At 45.3% G+C, this 20,305-nt stretch overlaps 1 protein-coding gene across 3 annotated transcripts in view; it reads right to left on the reverse strand.

Moving 5' to 3' along the window:
• The window catches only part of KREMEN1 (kringle containing transmembrane protein 1), a 63,682-nt gene extending 44,325 nt beyond the window's left edge, over positions 1 to 19,357 (reverse strand). For 2 of the 3 annotated variants that reach the window (XM_059139374.1, XM_059139373.1), the window contains exons 1-2: positions 18,934 to 19,137; positions 217 to 379 (exon numbers count right to left, since the gene is read on the reverse strand). In XM_059139374.1, the coding sequence (XP_058995357.1) occupies positions 217 to 379; positions 18,934 to 19,030 (260 nt within the window). In that variant the 5' untranslated portion in view covers positions 19,031 to 19,137. Of the gene's footprint in view, positions 1 to 216; positions 380 to 18,933; positions 19,138 to 19,326 lie in introns of those variants that run through there. The other variant, XM_059139375.1, reaches the window with a different exon arrangement.
• Positions 19,358 to 20,305: the final 948 nt, after the last annotated feature.

Consider the following 20,305-nt stretch of genomic DNA (forward strand, 5'->3'; position numbering starts at 1 on the left):
GTGTGTGTGTGCGCACACGCCACACACACACACACACACACACACACACACAAGCAAGGTGTGGGAGGAAGATTTTTAACATAGTAACAAGAAAGGCCTTCTGAGTTGGTCAAAAGGAGACAAAGAAGCTTTCCATAGTTGTGAGCAAGGTTGGAAGGGACTGGAAAAGAAGGCCAAAGATTTTTTTTTTTTAAGCACTGTGTGGCCCCATCTTACCTGCAGTAGTTATGCTCGCCTAGGCCCCCCTCCCCATTGGGGTATTTCAGAGTGTTGTATGGATGCTGGAAAGTCTCGTTCCAGAACAGGCATGGCTTCCCGCCTTGAAGTGCCGTCCAGTTCTGCGTTCCCCTATAATCTGCACCATTGGCCGTGAAACATTCTAGGAGAAAGAAAAGACAGAGCAAACTAATTTTCTGGCAACAACCATAGTCTCCTCCCTCTCTGGTTGATGTTTTATTTGTTTTGTTTGGACCCAGCTGGAAATGGATAGTGTCTTGCTAGATCCTGGACACCGCGAAGTTAACATTGCTGGGGCTGAGTAAATCTGAAATGCAGTCCCTTTCAAATGCAAGGCTAGTCTTGGCACTAGCTTGCCTACATACACTTTATAGATACTCTTCCCCTAGAGTATACAGATCCCAACTCGGATATAAACAGGGAGCTGAAATGTACTGAAGCCCATGAAGTGAACCAGGAAACCCCTAAATCTGGGAACAGTGGGTAGCAGCCATCACAAGGAATTCTGGTTGCTCGGAGGGGGTCACTGGTCTCGCCAGTGTCTCTGTGTGGTAACTAGAACCAGGTCACCAGCTTTACGTGAGTTCTCCCCTACAGTCTGAAAGGCTGCACTGACACTTGGATTTAATAAGCCCATCGGATACAGCAACGCTTTGGAATCCCAATCACACAAGTCTGGGAATGACTCACATTCCCTGGTAATGAAGAACAGTCCTCCCCATGCTGTTTGAGATAGAGATGCAATGGAACAGACAGTCAACAGGAGGGAGCGGGGGCCAAGTTGGCATTTTGTCTCACCTCTTTCTGAAATTCCTCCCTACAAGACACACTGAATGTCATCTCAGGTCCATTTAATAAAATCACAAAATCCTTGCAGGTGCAACAATGTGCTTCTAAAATCTGCTTCTCAGACTTTGGGGGGATGGGAACTGAGGCTGATAGGATTTCCCCCCACATATTGCATGCATTAAATTCACAGAGGTTCATGAGAAAGGCACAGTACAAAGAGCAATTTTTAAAAATTAGCTTAGTTGAAACTGACAGATAGAAGTACTTCAAACACTTCTTTAAGATGTATCCCTCGGAACCTGATGATCTGGGGGAGCTGACATTCTCCGCTTGCTTGCTCCCCTGCCCCTGGCACGCACTGACCTCTAACTTCCGGTATGAAGGACTCTCAGCGCTGTCTCCTGTTGCAAGGCATGTGCCTGTTCCAGCCTACGCATGTGAACAATATGAGCGCATCTACATTCTAGGAGCTACATCTTCTAATATTTAAAATCTACCCACAGGGCGCCTGGGTGGCTCAGTGGGCTAAGCCACTGCCTTCGGCTCGGGACCTGGTCTCAGGGTCCTGGGATCGAGTCCCGCATCAGGCTCTTTGCTCGGCAGGGAGCCTGCTTCCCTCTCTCTCTCTCTGCCTACCTCTCTGTCTACTTGTGATCTCTCTATATAAAATAAATAAATAAAATCTTTAAAAAAAAAAAAATCTACCCACAGACCATCTCGCTTCCTATACCCCCTTCCTCCCACTATCTGAGCTTTTCTTTGCCTGGAAGAGCACGGTTTTATGGACAGCCAAAATAACCTGGAATTCCAGGCTGCACAGAACATAACAGTGACTCATCATGTTTGGTGTGACATCCATATGCCACAGCCAGTACGACTCATCAGACACTGAAACAACCGCTCTGCCCAGAGTGTGCATAAATACAAAATGCTAAAGGTCATTCAAGGAGGCAGCTCAGTGTAACATAAAATACACTGAATGGAGAGGCTAAGCTCTAGTTTCTTGTCCTGGACCTGCTGCGGGCCAGCTGTGTGACCTTGGACGAGTCACTGTCACCTACGGCACCACTAACACATAGTATTTCACCGTATGCCGAGCTCTGCTCTAAATGCTTCACAAATATCAACTCCTTACCAACCTGAAGTAGAGGTCTCAGTATCCCATTTTACAAATGTGGCCACTGGGTCACTCAACTATCTTTCAGTGCCCCTAGAGGACCTCTTCAGATCATCCTTGCTTTCTCTGTCACTTCCCTCACCACATTTCCCCCTCATCAGCAAGTCCTGTTGACTTTCTTAAAATATATACCCCGAAACTGCCCTCTCCTCTCCATCTTGGGTGCCCCCACTTTAGTCCCATTCACATTCAGAGGACAGTTCAGCCTCGTTCAGGATTCACAGCCTCACTTCTGTCCTCTTGCAACACATTCTCTGCACGGTGCTCAAAGTTCCCAGGAAAATATGAGCGCTGGGTACAAAACCCAAACCCTTCATCCTTGCCTGCTAAACCCCCAGCCTTTACTCTCACTGCACCCTGAGCTCTTCTCCTAGTCACTCGCCCGTGCTCCTGCCACATTGGCCTGCTTCTAATTCCGTAAACACACCATGCTATTTCCTGCCCAAAATGTTCTTCCTCTAATACCTCCCAGGGCAGACTAAATGTTCACTCCTCAGAAAACCTATCCCTACCATCTCCACTCCTACTTTTCTGCATTTAGTCTAGTTTGCTTCATAGCATTTATTATCACTAGAAATATACATGATCTGCTAGATAGGGAGGGAGGGAGAGAGAGAGAGAGAGAGAGAGAGACTCTGTGCATGCGTGTGTGTGTGTGTGTGTGTGTGCGCGCGCCAAACCCTATCCTGACTCATGGGTTAGAATGGGACCTGGAAACTGTATTTCTAAAAATCTGCCTCAGTGCTTCTGTTAAGTAATTTGTCTTGGGAACCATTAGACTAGATGATTCTAAGAGCATCAAGCCAACCTTTTGCCCATTGCTAGAATTTTAATTGCTGCGTGCAGATACATCTTTTACTCCTATCACAAGTGGTTGGGGAGTGGCCCAGGAATCAGAAATGCCGGCCAACCAATGGAAGCCTTAGCCATAAAGAACAATTTGCAGGACAGTGGGGTCAGTGTTCCCAGAGGCTCAGATTACTTGATTTGTAACACAAAAGAATGTGGTGGCCATCCACACCTGTCAGTCCTCTTGAATGGGGATGAGGAGGCATCTGAAAGAGCGAATGGCAAAATGTAGGCTTCTTTGCTTCAGTCTGTTTCTCCTAGACCCAAATCTTATTCTCATTGCATTAGGGAAAGTGAGGCAGCGTACCACATTTTATGATTTTTTAAATGGATTTGCCCAGTGCATATCAATTATGGACAAAAACAAGAAAAACAAACTTGAACATTCTGGATTAAAGTGACATGAGCATTTTGATTTCATCAGAAGACCACGGGGGGTAATGAGGACCCCTTCTCCCTTACTGTCTACTGCTAAAAAACTGACATAAGCTTTGGCTAGATAAACAAGAAACGGCTTAAACCAATAAGAAATAAAATATCACATGGCCAGCTGTATATTTAGGCATTCAGTGAAAGGGAATGAGCAAAGGTGATAGATCTCATGTCTAGCATATTCTTAATTAACTCATTCAACAAATATTTATTCAGTACATACTATGTGTCTGGCACTGTTCACAGCACTGGGGCTACACTGGTGAACACACGGCAGTCACGGAGCTTACATAGTAACAGGGGGGCCACGCTCATAACAAACCAATCAAATTCACATCAGGTAGTGAGGAGTGCTGAAAGGAAAAACGGAGTAAGGGGATGGAGATTGAATGGTGGGGGTTCTATTTTAAGGGGGGGGGTGGGCCAGAAAAGGCCTGGAGGGGAGGGGTCATTTGAGCAGAGATATGGTCAAAGGGAGGAAACAAAACCATCTTAAACGTGTGGGGAGAGCAGTATTGGCAATGGGCACAGTGAAGAGGGGACCCCTGCGGGCCCCAGTGTGCCCGGCAGGTCTGGGGAACTAAAAGGCAGCTCCTCTAAGCGGGAGTGGGTGAGGAGGGAAGAGGAGGGGGAGGAGAGAGACAAGGCCAAGGACACACAGGGTCTAGAGCATTATATAAATCAGATTTTGGCTTTTGTTCTGAGTGTGAGGGGAAGCCAGTTGTGGGTTCTGAGCAGAGAAATGACATGATCTGACTTATCTTTCAAAACCACTGTTTAAAAAAAAAACACAAAAAGCCATAATAACAAAAACAAAAACAACTGTCTAGCTGCTGGGTGGAGAAAGATATCTGGAGAGGCAGGAACTCATTGGGAACATCAGTCAGGTGGTTACAGCAGAAAGATGAGTTAGAAAAGATGCCCTGGAACAGGGTGGCAGCCGAAAGGTGGTGAGAAGTAGCCACATTCTGGATATGCTTTGAAGGCAGAGCCAAAAGTATTTGCTGAGAGAAAGAGAAGTCGAGGCCCACCCCAAGGACATGGGCCTGAGGGGAGACTCCATTTACTACAATGGGGAGGCCTCAAAAGGGGCAGAGTACGTTGGGTGGAACAAGGCTTTGGCTGTGGATTGGTTAAGTCTGAGACACCTTTCAGAACAGTGGGTGGAGATACACAGGAAGCAGATGGCTTGATGAGCCTGGAGCTGAGGAAAAGGGCCTAGCGAGGCTGGCTGGAGCTAGAAGTGTGGCAGTAACGGCGCAGATGTGTGGAGAGAACAGGGTTACCGCGGGTGGAGAGAGAAGACATCTGGGCCTGAGTCCGGGGGCCCTGCAACATTTCAGGCAAGAAAAGAGGAGGGTCTGGCACTGATGAGTGAGAAAGTATGCCCTGGGAGGTGGGAGAAAAGCTAAGAAAGTGTGTGCATCTTGGAAGTCAAGGGAGAAGGTGTCCTGAGCAGGAAGGAATAATAAACTGTGAACACCGAGGAAACTTCATTTCCTCATTTTCTCTGGCCGGATCCCAATTACCTCATAGAAGTCATCTGTCTGACCCTATCTCTCCATCGGAAAACTCCAAATGTTTTGTTGTGGGGACTTAATGAAAACAGCCCTTGAGTTAAACATAAGCCTGACAGAAATTTAGTAATACAGCAGAAAATTTCCTCAATGAAGCTGGCATCAAAGCACCGAGAGCACTAATTCCACCCTTCTAAGTTGGTAATTCCTTATCTTTTCCCCCCCGTCACCAAAATCCTCCAAAGTATGGCATATGACATTTATTTTCAAAATTGGAGATGCTAATTTTATTGTAATTCCTTTGCTGATAAGTGGAATCACATTAGGGTAAATCAAATCCCTGGTTGAGAATCTTGAGGAAATGGTTTTGTGCCAACCAACTATTTTCTGTAGGAAACCGGTACCCCACGCAGGCCTGGCAGTAATTTCCATGGTGGTAAGATATGCAGGTAAAGACTCCGCCTTTGGGTGAAAACTTGGTACTCCTTCATTGCTAAGAAAAGCTAGCTGGAGCTTTCTCTCATAAAGCTGTGACTGTTTGTTATGCTTAGAATTTTGAAGGGTTGGGTATAAAGAAAAGCCCTGATGCTATATTCTAAACTTCAATATTTATGCCTTCAAATCTGGAAGATCTCATATATTCACATGCTATATGTAAAAGTATTTGAAGATTTCAGTAATTTAGAGGCATGAGCTATAGAAGACCTAGAAATACTTCCAAAAAATAGTCCCTACATTACAATTCTCAAACTCAGGTCTACCTCTTGGAGAATCACTTGAAAAATAGGGACCTGCACCCCAGACAAATACCACATACACAACAGTTACAATTTCAGGGGCGCCTGGGTGGCTCAGTGGGTTAAGCCGCTGCCTTCGGCTCAGGTCATGATCTCAGGGTCCTGGGATCGAGTCCCACATCGGGCTCTCTGCTCAGCAGGGAGCCTGCTTCCCTCTCTCTCTCTCTGCCTGCCTCTCTGCCTACTTGTGATCTCTCTCTGTCAAATAAATAAATAAAATCTTTAAAAAAAAAAAAAACAAAAAAAAAACAAAAAAAAAAACAAAAAAAAAAACAGTTACAATTTCAGAAGTGCTCATGGAACCCTTAAACTCTTCTCTGCAGCCCCAAGATCCATTTAGCCTAAGGGCCCCCTAAATGAGTGATATCTACAGAATACACACAGACACACACACAGAAATGTATAGGATTGAATATTTAATCTCAAGGGTTATGAAATAGTTTAAATTGAATACTGTTCTGCCTGAAAAGCTTCTAGCAGCAATGTGGCAGAACACGGAAAATACAGTTAGGAGCTGGACTCAGGTTTGGCCTGTGGTTTACAAGCAACAGGCATTCTGCTAACCTCTTTGAGCCTGTTTCTTCACTTGTAAAATGGGGGTTAGGTTAACTACAGCTCAAGGCAACTGGAAGAATTGGAGGATGTGCAAGTAAAATGCTCTAGCACAGAGTAGGTCCCCAATAAACTATTCTATATAATTATAAAGTTTTTTAAATAACCAAATTTATTATAAATTTGAGATGATCATGATCATATATTTCATTCTGGTCCATAAAAACAGTTACCTATGAAAGGCAATATAACATGAGTAGATAGGCATATCATCCTGTTTTAATCGTATATATTTTTTATGATTTTATTTATTTATTGGTCAGAGAAAGAGAGAGAACGGCAGGCAGAGGCAGACTCCATGCTGAGCAGGGAGTGTGATGCAGGACTCTATCCCAGGATCCTGGGATCATGACCTGAGCAGAAGGCAGATGCTTAACCGACTGAGCCACCCAGCCATCCTTATAATTCTGCTTAAAGTTATCAGGCTGGGGTGCCTGGGTGGCTCAGTGGGGTAAAGCCTCTGCCTTCAGCTCAGGTCATGATCTCAGGGTCCTGGGATGGAGCCCTCCATTGGGCTCTCTGCCCAGCAGGGAGCCTGCTTCTCTTCCTCTCTCTCTTCCTACTTGTGATCTCTGTCAAATAAATAAGTAAAATCCTTAAAAACAAAAACAAACAAAAACAATAAAGTTTTCAGGCTACCAGGGGCACCTGGGCGGCTCAGTGGGTTAAAGTCTCTGCCTTTGGCTCAGGTCATGATCCCAGGGTTCGGGGATTGAGCCTCTGTTCCACAGGGAGACTGCTTCTTCCTCTCTCTCTCTCTGCCTGCCTCTCTGCTTACTTGTGATCTCTGTCTGTCAAATAGATAAATATCTATTTGACAGACAGAGATCACAAGTAAGCAGAGAGGCAGGCAGAGACAGAGGGAGGAAGCAGTCTCCCCATCGCGCAAAGAGCCCAACTCGAGGCTCGATCCCTGGACCCCGGAATCATGACCTGAGCCGAAGGCAGAGGCTTTAACCCACTGAGCCACCCAGGTGCCCCTAGATAAATAAAATCTTAAAAAAAAAAAATAAAGTTATCAGGCTACCATCAGGATAGAAAATATATATGGTGTGAGTCCTGTGCTGAATCCAAGCATTCAATGAATAAAAGTTAAGAAAAAAAAAAAAAGGTATAATGGAGCAAATAGATTTTTTCCTAATCATAATTTCAACTGTAAGTGTATTTAAAGTTTATATGTTCTAATGAATCGTATCTGTACTTGGAGCGCCTGGATAGCCCCAAGTAAGTTGGGTGTCCAATCCTGGTTTTGGCTCAAGTCATGATCTCAGGGTCATGCGACTGATCCCCCAGTTGGGCTCCATGCTCAGTTTGGAGTCTGCTGGAGATTCTCTCTCCTTCTACCCCCCCCCCCCCGCTCACATGTGCAAGCAATTCAAAATAAATAAACATGCACAGTATTTTTAAAGTTCATGTTTAAAACTGTTAATGAGACCTTCTCTTAAAATAATTAAAACTTAACATATATGAGACAACGGTAGGAAAGCAGTTCATTGAAAAGACATTCTATTCCTTGACAAGATTTAATAAAGTTGAAGAGTATGTTCTCAATGAGGCTCTATAACTACATCATTCCTAATTATACTACTTGTCTGAAACCATACTATTGAGAAACAGAAAAATTTTCTCATACTGAGTTGAGAATATTCCTAGTTTTCTGGTGGAATTACTAGTTGGATCTCTATCTACAATGTCTGTGAGAGTCACTGTTTTTAATCTATCAAAGTCAAGTGTCTCAAACTCAGTATCTCTAGTGATTCTACGTTGGATGAATTCACCTGGTTTTGATCCAGTTTGGAATCAACATGAATTAACAGACTCTAAATTTAATTATGGCATCTTAAAATAAGACAGCAGAAACCATTTTCCAATGGGACTATCTTCTGTTCCTTTAAAGATGTCTCTAAAATTTGGTAAATGGGTAGAATTATAGAAATACAAGGCTTACGTGGAAAAAGTTCCTTTTAACATTTAGAGGATGACCCAAGAGTGTTGTCAAATGTCTGCTCAACACACCTACTACTCTGCTGGGTTCCTAGTACAGACTGGTGTCCAGTGGGAATTTGCGGGTACATCTTCAAAGCTCATGCTCCTGGGAAAAACTGCCTTTGGACACAGACACTCAAATGCACTACAGGAATGCTCATTTCAGTTATGTGGAACCCTGAAGTAAAGAGTAAAGAGACACATGACCATGGGAAGGCAGTGGTTCCCAATGTTTTCCTAGCCCAACACAGCTGAGGTAAGAGCAGTGATTCCCACGATCATTTAGACTGAGGTTATCGGATCTAGACTAGAGAGTGCATAATTTGGGGAAGTGGGTCCTCAGCATACACAGTAAGTACAAGAAATCACTGGAATAAAGAGGAAAGGATACTAGATAACCAGCTGACACTGTGTGGATTGAGAAAATCACCTGGACACTTGGGGCCCCGCTTCTTCACCAGTGAAACAATGAATGGGGTTTGAGACAGATGGTCTCAATGTCCCTTCACTCTAAACTCAAATTTCAAGATTCTATCATAATGGAACTGAAGTTCAAAAGTCTATGTGACTGGAGAGCACTGATGGCTCAAAATCTCTTCCAAGCTTAAAATTCTCTAATTCTGGGGCACCTGGCTGGCTCAGATGGTGGAGCATGTGACTTTTCATTTTGCCGTTGTGAGTTCAAACCCCATGAGTGTAGAGATCATTTAAAAATAAAATCTTATAAAAATAAAATAAAATAATATAAAATTCTCTAATTCTACATGTCTCTCTAATGGAAGTGACAGTTCTATGGTTAAAACAAAACAAAACAAAAGCCTCACCTCCGATGTGGACCCTGAACCCATCAAAGAGGTACTTAAGCAGTCTTTTTCATTAGAAGAAACCACATCTTCGACAAATAAATTACAAAGAAAAAAGAAAAACAGGGGGATCCTATAGGTTAATAGAGACTCTTATCACATCCTCTAAATGTACCTCGCTTAAATCCTGAATTAAACTGTGAAAGAACCTATGAGTCAACTTGGAGAATCTGAACACTGATTACTGATTGGATATTTGATAACATTAGGGAATTATTGTTAGTTTTGCTAAGTGTGTTGAAGGTAATGGTACTGTGACTATGCATTTGAGAAGAGTTCTTAACATTTAGAAAGAGATACTGAAATACTTAGAGATGAGATGATCTATCTGAGATCTATTACAAAATAATCTAGTTGGGGAGATGAAGCAGCAAATGAAATAATATTGGCCTTGGCTGATAATCATGGAAGCTGGGAAATGGATACACGGGACTTCCTTACGTTCTTATATTTTTGCATGTATTCTAAATTTCCCATAATAAAAATGTGTTAAAGGATACCCTGAAAACATGTTGCTTTATAATTAATTTACCTTAGTTCCTTTTCAAAAAGTATAAACAAACTCAATCGTTGCAAATTCCGTCATCTAAATTCAAGATAGATATACACATATTATGTTCTTGGGCTATGTATTAACAGTTGAAATGACCATAGAACAAGCTGTACTTTTGCCCAAAGTAGAATTACCATAAAAAGAATCACTCTAATTTTTTTTTTTTAATTCTCAGGAGGACGTTTTTTGTGTTTTTTGTTTGTTTGTTTTAAAGATTTTATTTATTTATTTATTTGACAGAGATCACAAGTAGGCAGAGAGGCAGGAAGAGAGAGAGGAGGAAGCAGGCTCCCTGATGAGCAGAGAGCCCGATGTGGGGCTTGATCCCAGGACCCTGGGACCATGACCAGAGCCGAAGGCAGAGGCTTTAACCTACTGAGCCACCCAGGTGCCCTTAGCCCATGAGTTTCTTGAGCATCTCACTCATCTTCGTATCTGCACCAAGAACAGGCCACTCAGAATGTGACTGGCAAATGTTAGCCAGACGAAGGAAGTAGGTATATGGGGGAACTGAGGTGAAAATGTACTCCAGACATAGTCAGAGTGCCCTGGTTTCCTCACCAATTGATGCCTCTAGTCTAGCAATCATATACAGATTTCCTACTTACCTAGTAATGACCTATGAGAATATGAGAAGTTCCAGAAATTGGTAAATCACGTACTTGAAAATCAAATGCTTGCTGTTTAAACCAGAGCAATTGCTATTAAAAGGAAATTTACGGTGAAGCCATTTGTAATAGGGAATAATCAACCTCCTTTATAATGAAAATACACATTTTTTAATTCTGAGTTTGCTTTAAGCAGGAGACACCTGGCACAAATCTGTACTTTGCCTCACCATCCCTTGACCAACCCTATTTCATACTGTCTGAAGCTCTCAGTATAAAAGGAGATACAACAAACTTCTATATAATCCAGCTTCTGGACAAGTTTCATCAGCATTGCCTGTGCCCTATTGTTAATTTCAGATAGCAAGAAAGTTCCCATACAATGGAGCCTTGGAGGGCAGCCAATACTCCATGGAAGCCAGGCTGTGGGCTATTTAGCTTCCCTTGGTTGATATGGGATGGCCAAATAACAGGAATTCTTGAGATGGGAGCTGACTAGTAGGTCAACAGCATATCCCTAGAGCACATCTTTAAAGTAAAACCTAAAGCAACAAAGTAATAGTCTTTTATGAATTGGCACAAGGACGAGTCCTAGTCAGGGATACTGGGCATATAGTAGGCATGTGATAGGCACTTGTTACTTGGTCCCAAGATAAAAAACATGATTCAAGTGACAAGTTTCAGAAGTTCTGGACAGAGAGACAGTTTTGGGCGGAAGGAAAGACTCAGTGTAGTACTAACTTATAAACAAAAACAAGCAGAAGCTGTCATGTCTAGTCAGCCAGGGCAATAAGGGTAGATGGTGACCAGCAGATTGATTTCATAGTCAAAGGTATAAACTTTCCCAGATCTAGAGCAGGGTTGCCAGATTTAGCAAATGAAAATATAGGATGTCAGTTAAATTTGAATGTCAGATAAACGACAAACGCTTTTTTAAGGTAAATATTCTTAAATACTACATAAGACAGACTCACACACACAAAAATTACTCATTATCTGACATTTGAATTTAACTGACTATCTGGTATTTAATCTGGCAATCATACTCCAGGGAGAGCAGAAACATATTGAATCTCAAATGTCCTTAAGCCACTTGGGTTTCCAAATCACCACCCATAGAAATGCTTACTTGAGAACTCAGATATGGATAATGAAGAATCTAAGAGTGAAACAAGATGTTGATCAGAGATGCCTCTTCCTAGGTCACAGTGAAAGGAAGGACAAAAGAATAATACAGTTAGGAATGGGGTTGCTCAACCCTAGCACTATTAACATTTGGAGTTAAACAGGTCCTTGGTTGGGGGACTGTCCTGCATACTGAAAGATGTTTAGCAGCATTCCTGGCCTCTACCTGCTAGATGTCAGGAGCATATCCTACCCCACCCCACCCCACTCTGATTTGTGACAATCAAAAATGTTTCCAGATAATAAAAGGCACCTGGGTGGTTCAGTTGGTTAAGTGTCCCACTCATGATTATGCCTCGGGCTCTGCACTCAGTAGGGAGTCTGCTTGGGATTCTCTCCCTCCCTCAACTCATGATTTCTCTCATGTGCACTCTCTCTCTCAAGTAAAACAAATTTTTAGGGGAGCTTGGGTGGCTTGGTTGGTTAAGCATCTGACTCTTGATTTCAGCTCAGGTCAAGTGCTCAGGGCCGTGAGACTGAGCTCGGGAGTTCGGCTCCATGCTGGGTGTGGAGCCTGCTCATGATTCTGTCTCCCTCTGGCCCTCCCCTGCTCTCTCTAAAAAAAAAAAAAAGTTTCCAGATATTGCCAAATGTCCCCTGGGGGCAAAATCTCCTCCAGTTGAAACCACTAAAGAAACAAAATGATCAAATAAACAGAAAGTGTTATATCTATTAACCAGTGGTCACATAACAAAAGATTCTTCTCAAGGGAGAAAGTCTCAACTCGCCCTGGGCCCCCTTAAGCCCACAATAAGGACGAGAGGCCTAGTCATTTCAGCTAAGACAATCAAAAACCCTTCATCTGCCGCAAGTGCTAGAGAAGAACCTTTGGTGAGCCAAGTCGATGGAGCTCTGCGTGGCTACGCACACATCACAGCAAGCAGGGCGTCGTATCCAGCCTTTGAAGACGTTGCTTTTAAGTTAACCTCCCTTCCAACTAAACTTTTTCCAAATCTCTTCCTGCCATTTGGAAGTTGAGTGATTCTCAGCTGAAAAGGCCTGTATATACGAGGTGCAGATGGCGGCAGTTACGGCCCTCACCAGATGCTGCAGTCTCTAATTTGATTGAAAGGATATAATTAGACAACAGAAACACTTTAATGAAAGAGCAAAACATGGAGGGAGGGAAGGATTGAAGGCCCTTAACTGATGCCAAAACACCCACCAGTAATAGAGGCTTTGAGTCTGGGGCAAGGGAAGGGGAAAGCCCCTTAAAAGGACAGTCCCCATCCTGTTTATTTCCCCATAGACATAGGAATAGGGATTTTATTATTGTAGATTTCCACTGTATTTTATGTGGGAACAATCTGATTAAAACCAGAAGAGTCTTCGGAAGAACATCAAAGAAAAACAAATATGGCTTCTGTGGTCATTATTAAAAATATTTTCACCAGCCCAATAATCTTCTTTGAAGATGAATTTTTATAGATTGAACAGCAGCAAGCAATTTACATACTGTGATGGCACTGGTTAATGACCGCTACCATTGTGGAAGAGGACCACTTGGTCACCATGTTGTCACACAACTTTAGGCCACCAAGGAACATGGACAGACATTTAACATATCTGTTCGGAAGGCACAAAGAAATCATGTAGAATGAGTCCTACATGCTGATGCTGCAACCATTCTGAATCATCTTTAAAAGTTGCTTATGCTGTTTTTACTTTTTCCTAGCTTCCAAACTTTGAGTGTTGAGTAGACTGTTCTGGTTCTAACCAAGAATCTAACCAAACTGAAAGAAATCCAGCCCTCAAAGTCTAAAGTTGCTAATGTGGTGTGACACTCGGGTTTGGAAGCGGCTGCAGCCTCCTCAGCCCACTAGAAGCAGGGCCCGCCCTTGTGGTAAATTGAACAATAAAAGTTTAATGCTTTGGCGACTTGCCAAGGATTAAATCAGTGGCAAGAGAAAAAGCCGGGGCTAGCAGAGGGGCAGCCCCTAGAGGGTCCTGTTATATGGGGAGGAATAAAGGCAACCTTGCATGTTAGGTGGCCTAAAATCTTCTGTCTGCCAGGTGCTTTGTAGCACCTCACTTCATTTCTCTTCAAACTGTTGCAAGTCTGGGGTGCCTGGCTGGCTCAGTAGGTGGAGCATGCGACTCTTGATCTTGGGGGTGTAAATTCAAGCCCCACACTGGATGTAGAGATTTCTTAAAAATAAAATCATAAAAAATAAAATTAAAAAAGAAAGAAAAAACAACTGTTGCAAGGCCAAGCAAGGGAGATGTTTCCCTAGAAAGACGACCAAAAGGGGGTAGAGTGGGGTGGGCAGAGGTCAGGGAGCAAGGAATTTCCTTACAGGAGAAAGCAAATTTCTGTAGAGTGGTTATTTTGGGGAAGTATGGACACCCTTTTGACATATCCACAATGGCCTCTTTCCTTTCTCTGTTCAGTCTGAACCCAGAATAATGTCTCAGAAGTGAGGTCTGGGGAAGAAGCCACTGCCATCTTGAGAGGAAGACACGGAAGACAACAGAGAGAGGAGGGAAAAACAGAGTGAACTAGGGGCTGCTCCTATGGGTCTAATACTTTTGGGTTCCAGCCAGACTCTCCAGGTCAAACTGAATATGGAAGGAATGTCAGTCATTGTTCTGCCCCACTGAGGGGCTGCATAGTGAGACAGTAAGAAGCCAACATGCCCAATGGCATCAGGGGGCTTGAGACCTCATCTTAAAAACTCCACAGGTAGTTTTCCAAAGGACACATTCATATCTTCCTCTGTTGTCCTTCTTCAGGAGGCAAAAACTCAGGCAAAGACTACAGATCCAAACTTCTGGCCTCTCTCAAGTGTTTTGCATTAACTGTTCCACAGTACAAACACAATCAACTTGGTATGTTTGAATGTTTCATTTTGTTTTTTCAAAAATGTTTTAATTAAAACAAAATAATCAGCCATGCTAAGCACACTGTTATTTTTTAAAGGCCACTTTAAAAATGACGACAGTACCATGGAAATAAAATTGAACTGTTTAGTAAAGTGATAGAAATTTGTTTTCTTCTTCTTTTTTTTCCCCCTGGCTGATTTTCTGTGTCTCAGGCTGGTGCCACCTGCTGCCTGGGCTTTCCTCTGAGAAACAGATCTCTCAACCGTTTGCTCCAAGCAACATCTGCATGGTTGAACAAACCATGGGCCAGTTCCAAGGCAGACACTACTTCAGTGTATGTAGTGCACACTGAACCATACTGAATTTTTTTAAGGCATTTTAAAAACTATTATTAAAGATCCAAATATATGTGCATGAACTTCCCCTCATGTATCTTTAAAAAAAATTATGGTAAAATATACATAAAACTCACCACTTTAACTATTTTCCCTATATGTCTCTTAAAAACAGTTAATAGTAAAATGTGAAGGGTTCATTTAGTCACCAAAACCAAGTCTTCTTTTCACCCTTCCAGACCACTGAGCCCTGGAAAGAATCAATACATAGGAACTTAAAGCCCGACTTGGCAAAGTACAGCTTGGGCCCAATCTGGCCCACTCCCTGATTTTGTACAGCCCCTGAGCTAGCATTGGTTTTTAAAATTTTAAATGACTGAAAACAATCAAAAGAATAATATTTTGTGACCTAGGAAAATTTTATGAAATTTTAAAATTTCAGTGTCCATAAAGTTTTATTAGAACATAGTCACGCCCATTCATTTATATTTGTCTCTGGCTGCTTTCGCCCTACAAAGTCAGAGTGGAATAACTACAACAGAGACAGTACGGAGCCTACAAAGCCGAAATTATTTACTGTCTGGCCCTTTACAAAAAATGTCTGCAACACCTGACCTAGAGCCTCACGCCAGGACCCCAAATTCTAAACTAAAGATGTTATAGTGCCCATCACCAAAAATCCCTAATCTGCATATTGTGAAGGTATTTAAAGCAATTTATTTTATCTTCATCATTTATTGCTGCTGCTTTGACAATGCTAAATAGTGATATTATCAATAATATCTATATTAAGTATGCCAACTTGCTATTTTTGAGGGAGCCTAAATGGAACTTCTTTTTTTTTTTAATTTTTTAAAAGATTTTATTTATTTATTTGACAGACAGAGTAGACACAAGTAGGCAGAGAGGAAGGTGGTGGCGGGGAAGCAGGCTCCCCGCTGAGCAGAGAGCCCAATGCGGAGCTCAATCCCAAGACCCTGGGATCATGACCTGAGCTGAAGACAGAGGCTTTAACCCACTGAGCCACCCAGGCGTCCCTGGAACCTCTTTTTTGCTTTCAGATTTATAAAAGGTCTCATTGCATATCTCAAACATTTAAACAGATTTGTCTAGAGACCAAAACAAATTTTCATAAAAACATCAGAGTTCTCTGGTTATCAGGTCAGTTTTGACAGTTTTGTGTTTCTTAAAATACTTAGAGCATAAAAATAATGGGTCGACATTAAAGTACAAAAGCATGTCCGTCCACTTTACTCCTGTCAGCCCCTGTGTTGCATTCAGGTAAACCGTTAATGATATCTCTAAGAGGATCAGTGCTCTATACAGTAATGAAGCTCTCACTGTTCACTGAACTCATGGGTTTCATGGCAAGACATACTACTGGCGAAGAGGATGAACACTAGATGAGGGTTTAGAGGAGAATGAGTATCAAAAAAGGTGTTCATAGCAAATCTAACCTGAATCGAGAAGCTCTGTAGATGCACACCTGACAGCCCCCTAATGTAGAGAAACACCCAAGCAGGGAGCTTGGCTCAGGAGCAAAACTCAAATAGCACAATTCTACCCAACCTTCCCTGCTCTTTCTACCTCTAGGCTCTCCCCTCCAGGACAGTAAATTCCAGATGGGAGCCCATCAGCCCTAGGGCCCTGGCTGCCTTCCTCCTTGAAAAGGAGTCTAGATTCCACCTCGGTCTTCCTCCTTATCAGCTGTGAAGAAAGGGAGAGAATCTCAAAGGAAGAATGGAGAGGAGAAGGGAGATCATTTGGGGTCAGTTATACACTGTAATTAGAACTAGCATTGATGGGGAATGAGCTAACTGTTTTTATAAAGTCAGCATTCAAAAATGCAAACCACCAGTAATTTAAATATTACAAAATTGTGCAGAATACAAGTATTGAAATAAATTTTTCCATCCACAAAATTTTAGAGAAAATTACAGTATCAAAAAATATAAAACGGCAAGTTTGGCATATCCTCAAGGATTTAAAAAACTAGTAGGCAGTCTTGGGACGGGATGTAATGCTTCAGACCATGTGGTATCTCCCTAAAACTACTTCTGGAACTAAAAAGGAAAAGCCAAGGAAAGCCCTGGTGTACCTGGATGGTAGGAAAAATTGCTGGTGAGTCTTACTGAGGCAGGAACTTGGGCCACTTACCACATATCACCTCACAATGGTTATTTATTTGTCCCTACCTCAGACTCCTAAATAAAAGTGTACCAAGGTTTGAGATTCAAACACCTAAGAGCTGCTGCATTTGACCCCTCCTAGCAAAGCAAAGGTGCCTGAGGAGAGGATACCACCTTCTAACAAGCATAAGCAGAGCTGGCGCACTTGACTACTACTTTGCCCTTTCCAGAAGGGGAACCAGTTCATTTCCACCCATACTTCTCTCTCCCCATAGAGGACATTAAATCCTGACCACACAGATGGCAAAGTGGAGCTGAGGGGTTACTAGGTTACAGTTATGTTGACATATCCTGGCTCTCAGAAAGTTTCTCCTTCATTCCTCACATACAGCAAATAGCACAAGTGATCAAACTTCTGTAGCAGTTTTTGCAGAAGTCCCCTTGAAAGCTGCCGATCTCTCAGAAACCACTTCCTGAGTCTAAGGTTTACAGGATTGGAGACCCCCTTCTACTGATTTAAAGCCAAGCTTTGCCTTTTATAGGGCCTAACCAGACTGGAAGCTCATAGTATTCTCAGGGCAAATGAGGTGTCTAGCACTTGGTGAACTGTGAAGCACTATAAAAAGTATTATTAAAATATGTTTATTGACTGCCTTCTATATGTGGGTGTTACCTGCAGTATATCATTTTATCTTTACCAACACCAGGCCAAGGGAGTTCTCATTATCCCTCCTTTACAGATGAGGAAACTGAGGCTTAGCTGAGTCATGGCCCAAAAATCACATAGTAAGTGACAACACCCAGTCCTACCTTTTTCACTCATCCAAGCTGGTAAGTAAACAAAACAACAAAGTTTTCTTTCGGCAACAAAATCCTGTCTTTCCAACATCACAGTCTGCGACTTTGGGTGGAGAACCCTCAGCCGGTTTTCCTACTCCGGCAAACCACCGGTAATGAACCCTTCCCGTCCCTTTCATGAACGCCCAATTCTCAACACCCAAACAACCTGCAGACAAATGTAACTGGGCCAGACAACGCCCTCGTGCCTGCTCTTCAACTTGGAAAAAAGTTCTGCTGCAAAGAAGGGTGTGTATGGAAGCTAAGCAAAGTCCCAGCTTCCATCCTAGTCCTGGGCTCCACCTCGGGAAAACCTGGCCTTGGCCTTGACCTGGGGAGTGGGTGACCCTGTTTAAAGGGTGGGATTACCTGGGAAATGGGGCTCTGCATTCCGCCTTCGGGATAAGCACCCTAAGATCTGTAGGGGAGGTTTTAAACCATCACCCCTTCCTTCCTCTCTCCAAGCTAGGCCCGCACCTGAGTTTTGGGAGGTTCAAAACGGCCCCGGAGGTAAAGACGAGGAGTCCGGGCTGGGTACAGCGGGTAGTCCCGCGACCCGGACCTGCCTCGTGCAGGGCAGGCTAGTCAACTCCACTCATCACGAGGCAGAAATTGCAAGCAGGCGCAGCCGGGAAGCGGGCAGAGAGGCTGGGCGCCCGCTGCGCTCGCCTCCGCACCCGCTCCTGAGCCCGGGGGCGCGGGGGCGTCGCCGCCGAGCTTGCGGAAGGGATCCTGGCCTGGGAGAGTCGCTGAGGGGCTTGGGGAGGGGGTGTAGCGTCTCAGGACGGGGTGCGTTGCTGAGAGACAGGACAGGATCCCGGGAGGTGCTGGGGCAGAGGAGGCATCCCGGCCCAGGGAGTGTCGCTGAGGAACTTGAGCAGGGGGTCCGGGGTCTTGGGTCCTGAGGTGGAGGAGACGTCCCAGTCCAGGAGACATCGGGGAGAAGCTTGGCTAAGGGATCCCTGGAGTAGGTCCTGAGGCAAAGAGGGCGCCCGGGGGGCGTCACTGAGGGCTGGGAATGGGGGTGGGGGAAGCCCCAAGTTCTGAGGAGGGGGACTGCCTCGGCCGGGGGGTGTCGCTGAGGGGCTGGGAGAAGGAGTCCCGGGAAATAGGAGCTAGGGGGTTGGGCCCCCCACAGCCGGCTGGCCCGCGCTGCCCTCGGGCGAGCTCGGCGCAGGGCGGGCGCGGGGGCTCGCTCACTCACCGGGTCCCGGGCCGAGGCTGGGGCTGGGCGCGGGCCGGGCTGCCAGGGTGAGCGCGGCGGCGGAGAGCAGGGCGAGGCGGGCGGCGGGCGGCGCCATGGGCCGTCAGTGCGGGGCCCCGGGGCGCGGCCCGGGGGAGAGGGGGCAGCGCGGGGAGCCGGGGGCGGCCATGGGAGCGGGACGCGGGGCTCGGGAGTGGCCCCGCCCCGGCCGCCCGGCCGCCCCGCCCCGGCCCGCCCTCCTTAGCTTTGCCACCGCCCCGGCAGTGCGGGGCCCGCCCGACTCCGCCCGCTAGCCCCCGAGGGGCGGAGCCGACTGCGCAAGCCCTCCCCTCCCGGTGCGCGCGCCGCGCCTGCCACTCACGCTCCAGACTCCGCCCACATCCCCTTCCTCACCTGGGCCCGCCCCCATGGGGCTCGTTATTGGTCCGAACGACAGGGCGGGGCCAGCAGGTGATGGTTGGGGTCCGGCGCTCCGCCTCAGAGTTCCCCCGCAGAGCTTTGGCTATGTTGGAGCCGGACGGGCACCCCAATGACTCTTGCTCCACCTTCACTCAGGTCGTGACCCACAAGGCGGGCTCAGCCACAGTGGTAATAATCAAAACAACAGTTTGCAAACTGTTTTACCCTGCTTTGATCAACGTAGCAGTTTTTTAAAAAGGGCGCTCTGGAATCAGAATGTCTGGGTTCAGTCACCTGTAAGACCTTGAGCAGGTCTAAGAAAAAATAGCTCTCTTACCTCAGTTTCTTCATCTGTTAATTGGGAGCGTTAATAGCATACTCCCAAAACTATTGTACTAAATGAGGCAATGCATGAAAACTTCTACACGGGCACAGTAGGAGCTTAGCAAATGTTGAGTTCCTTCCACCATCCCAGTTCTGGCACCCACAAAGGCCGCATACTGAACCCTGGTTCCGAATCCTGTCGCACATCCTTTGTCAACTGGGGCAAGTTTCCTGCTCTGTCGGAGCCTCAGTCATCTGCAAAATGGGAATTAATACAAGGCCGTCACAATTAGATGAGATAGAAGAATGTAAAGCGCCCAACACAGAGCCCGAGGTGGCCCGGGCGGGCCCCCATGTGGCAGGTCTTTTGCCCCCGCCCCCAAGGTCTTCCCAGGCTGCACTCTGGGTCTGTCCCGGGCCTTCCTCCTCCCCCGCACTCCCCCAGGCAGAGGAGATTTTCCTTCTGCTCCCGCCTAAAGCGCCGCGGTGACGCCCCTCGGGGCAGGTCTGGGCGGCGCGCCCGCCGCTTTCAAGTCCCTGGTCCCGGGCTTGCAAGTACCGGCCTGTGCCCGGCGTGGCGGCGGGAGCTTCTACCCTCGTGTGCTGACTCGCCGCGCCCAGAGCGGGGCTGGGGCGGTCCCCTCTCCCC

Source organism: Mustela lutreola, chromosome 11, assembly GCF_030435805.1.
Source record: "Mustela lutreola isolate mMusLut2 chromosome 11, mMusLut2.pri, whole genome shotgun sequence".
In the NCBI taxonomy this organism is placed as follows: domain Eukaryota; kingdom Metazoa; phylum Chordata; class Mammalia; order Carnivora; family Mustelidae; genus Mustela; species Mustela lutreola.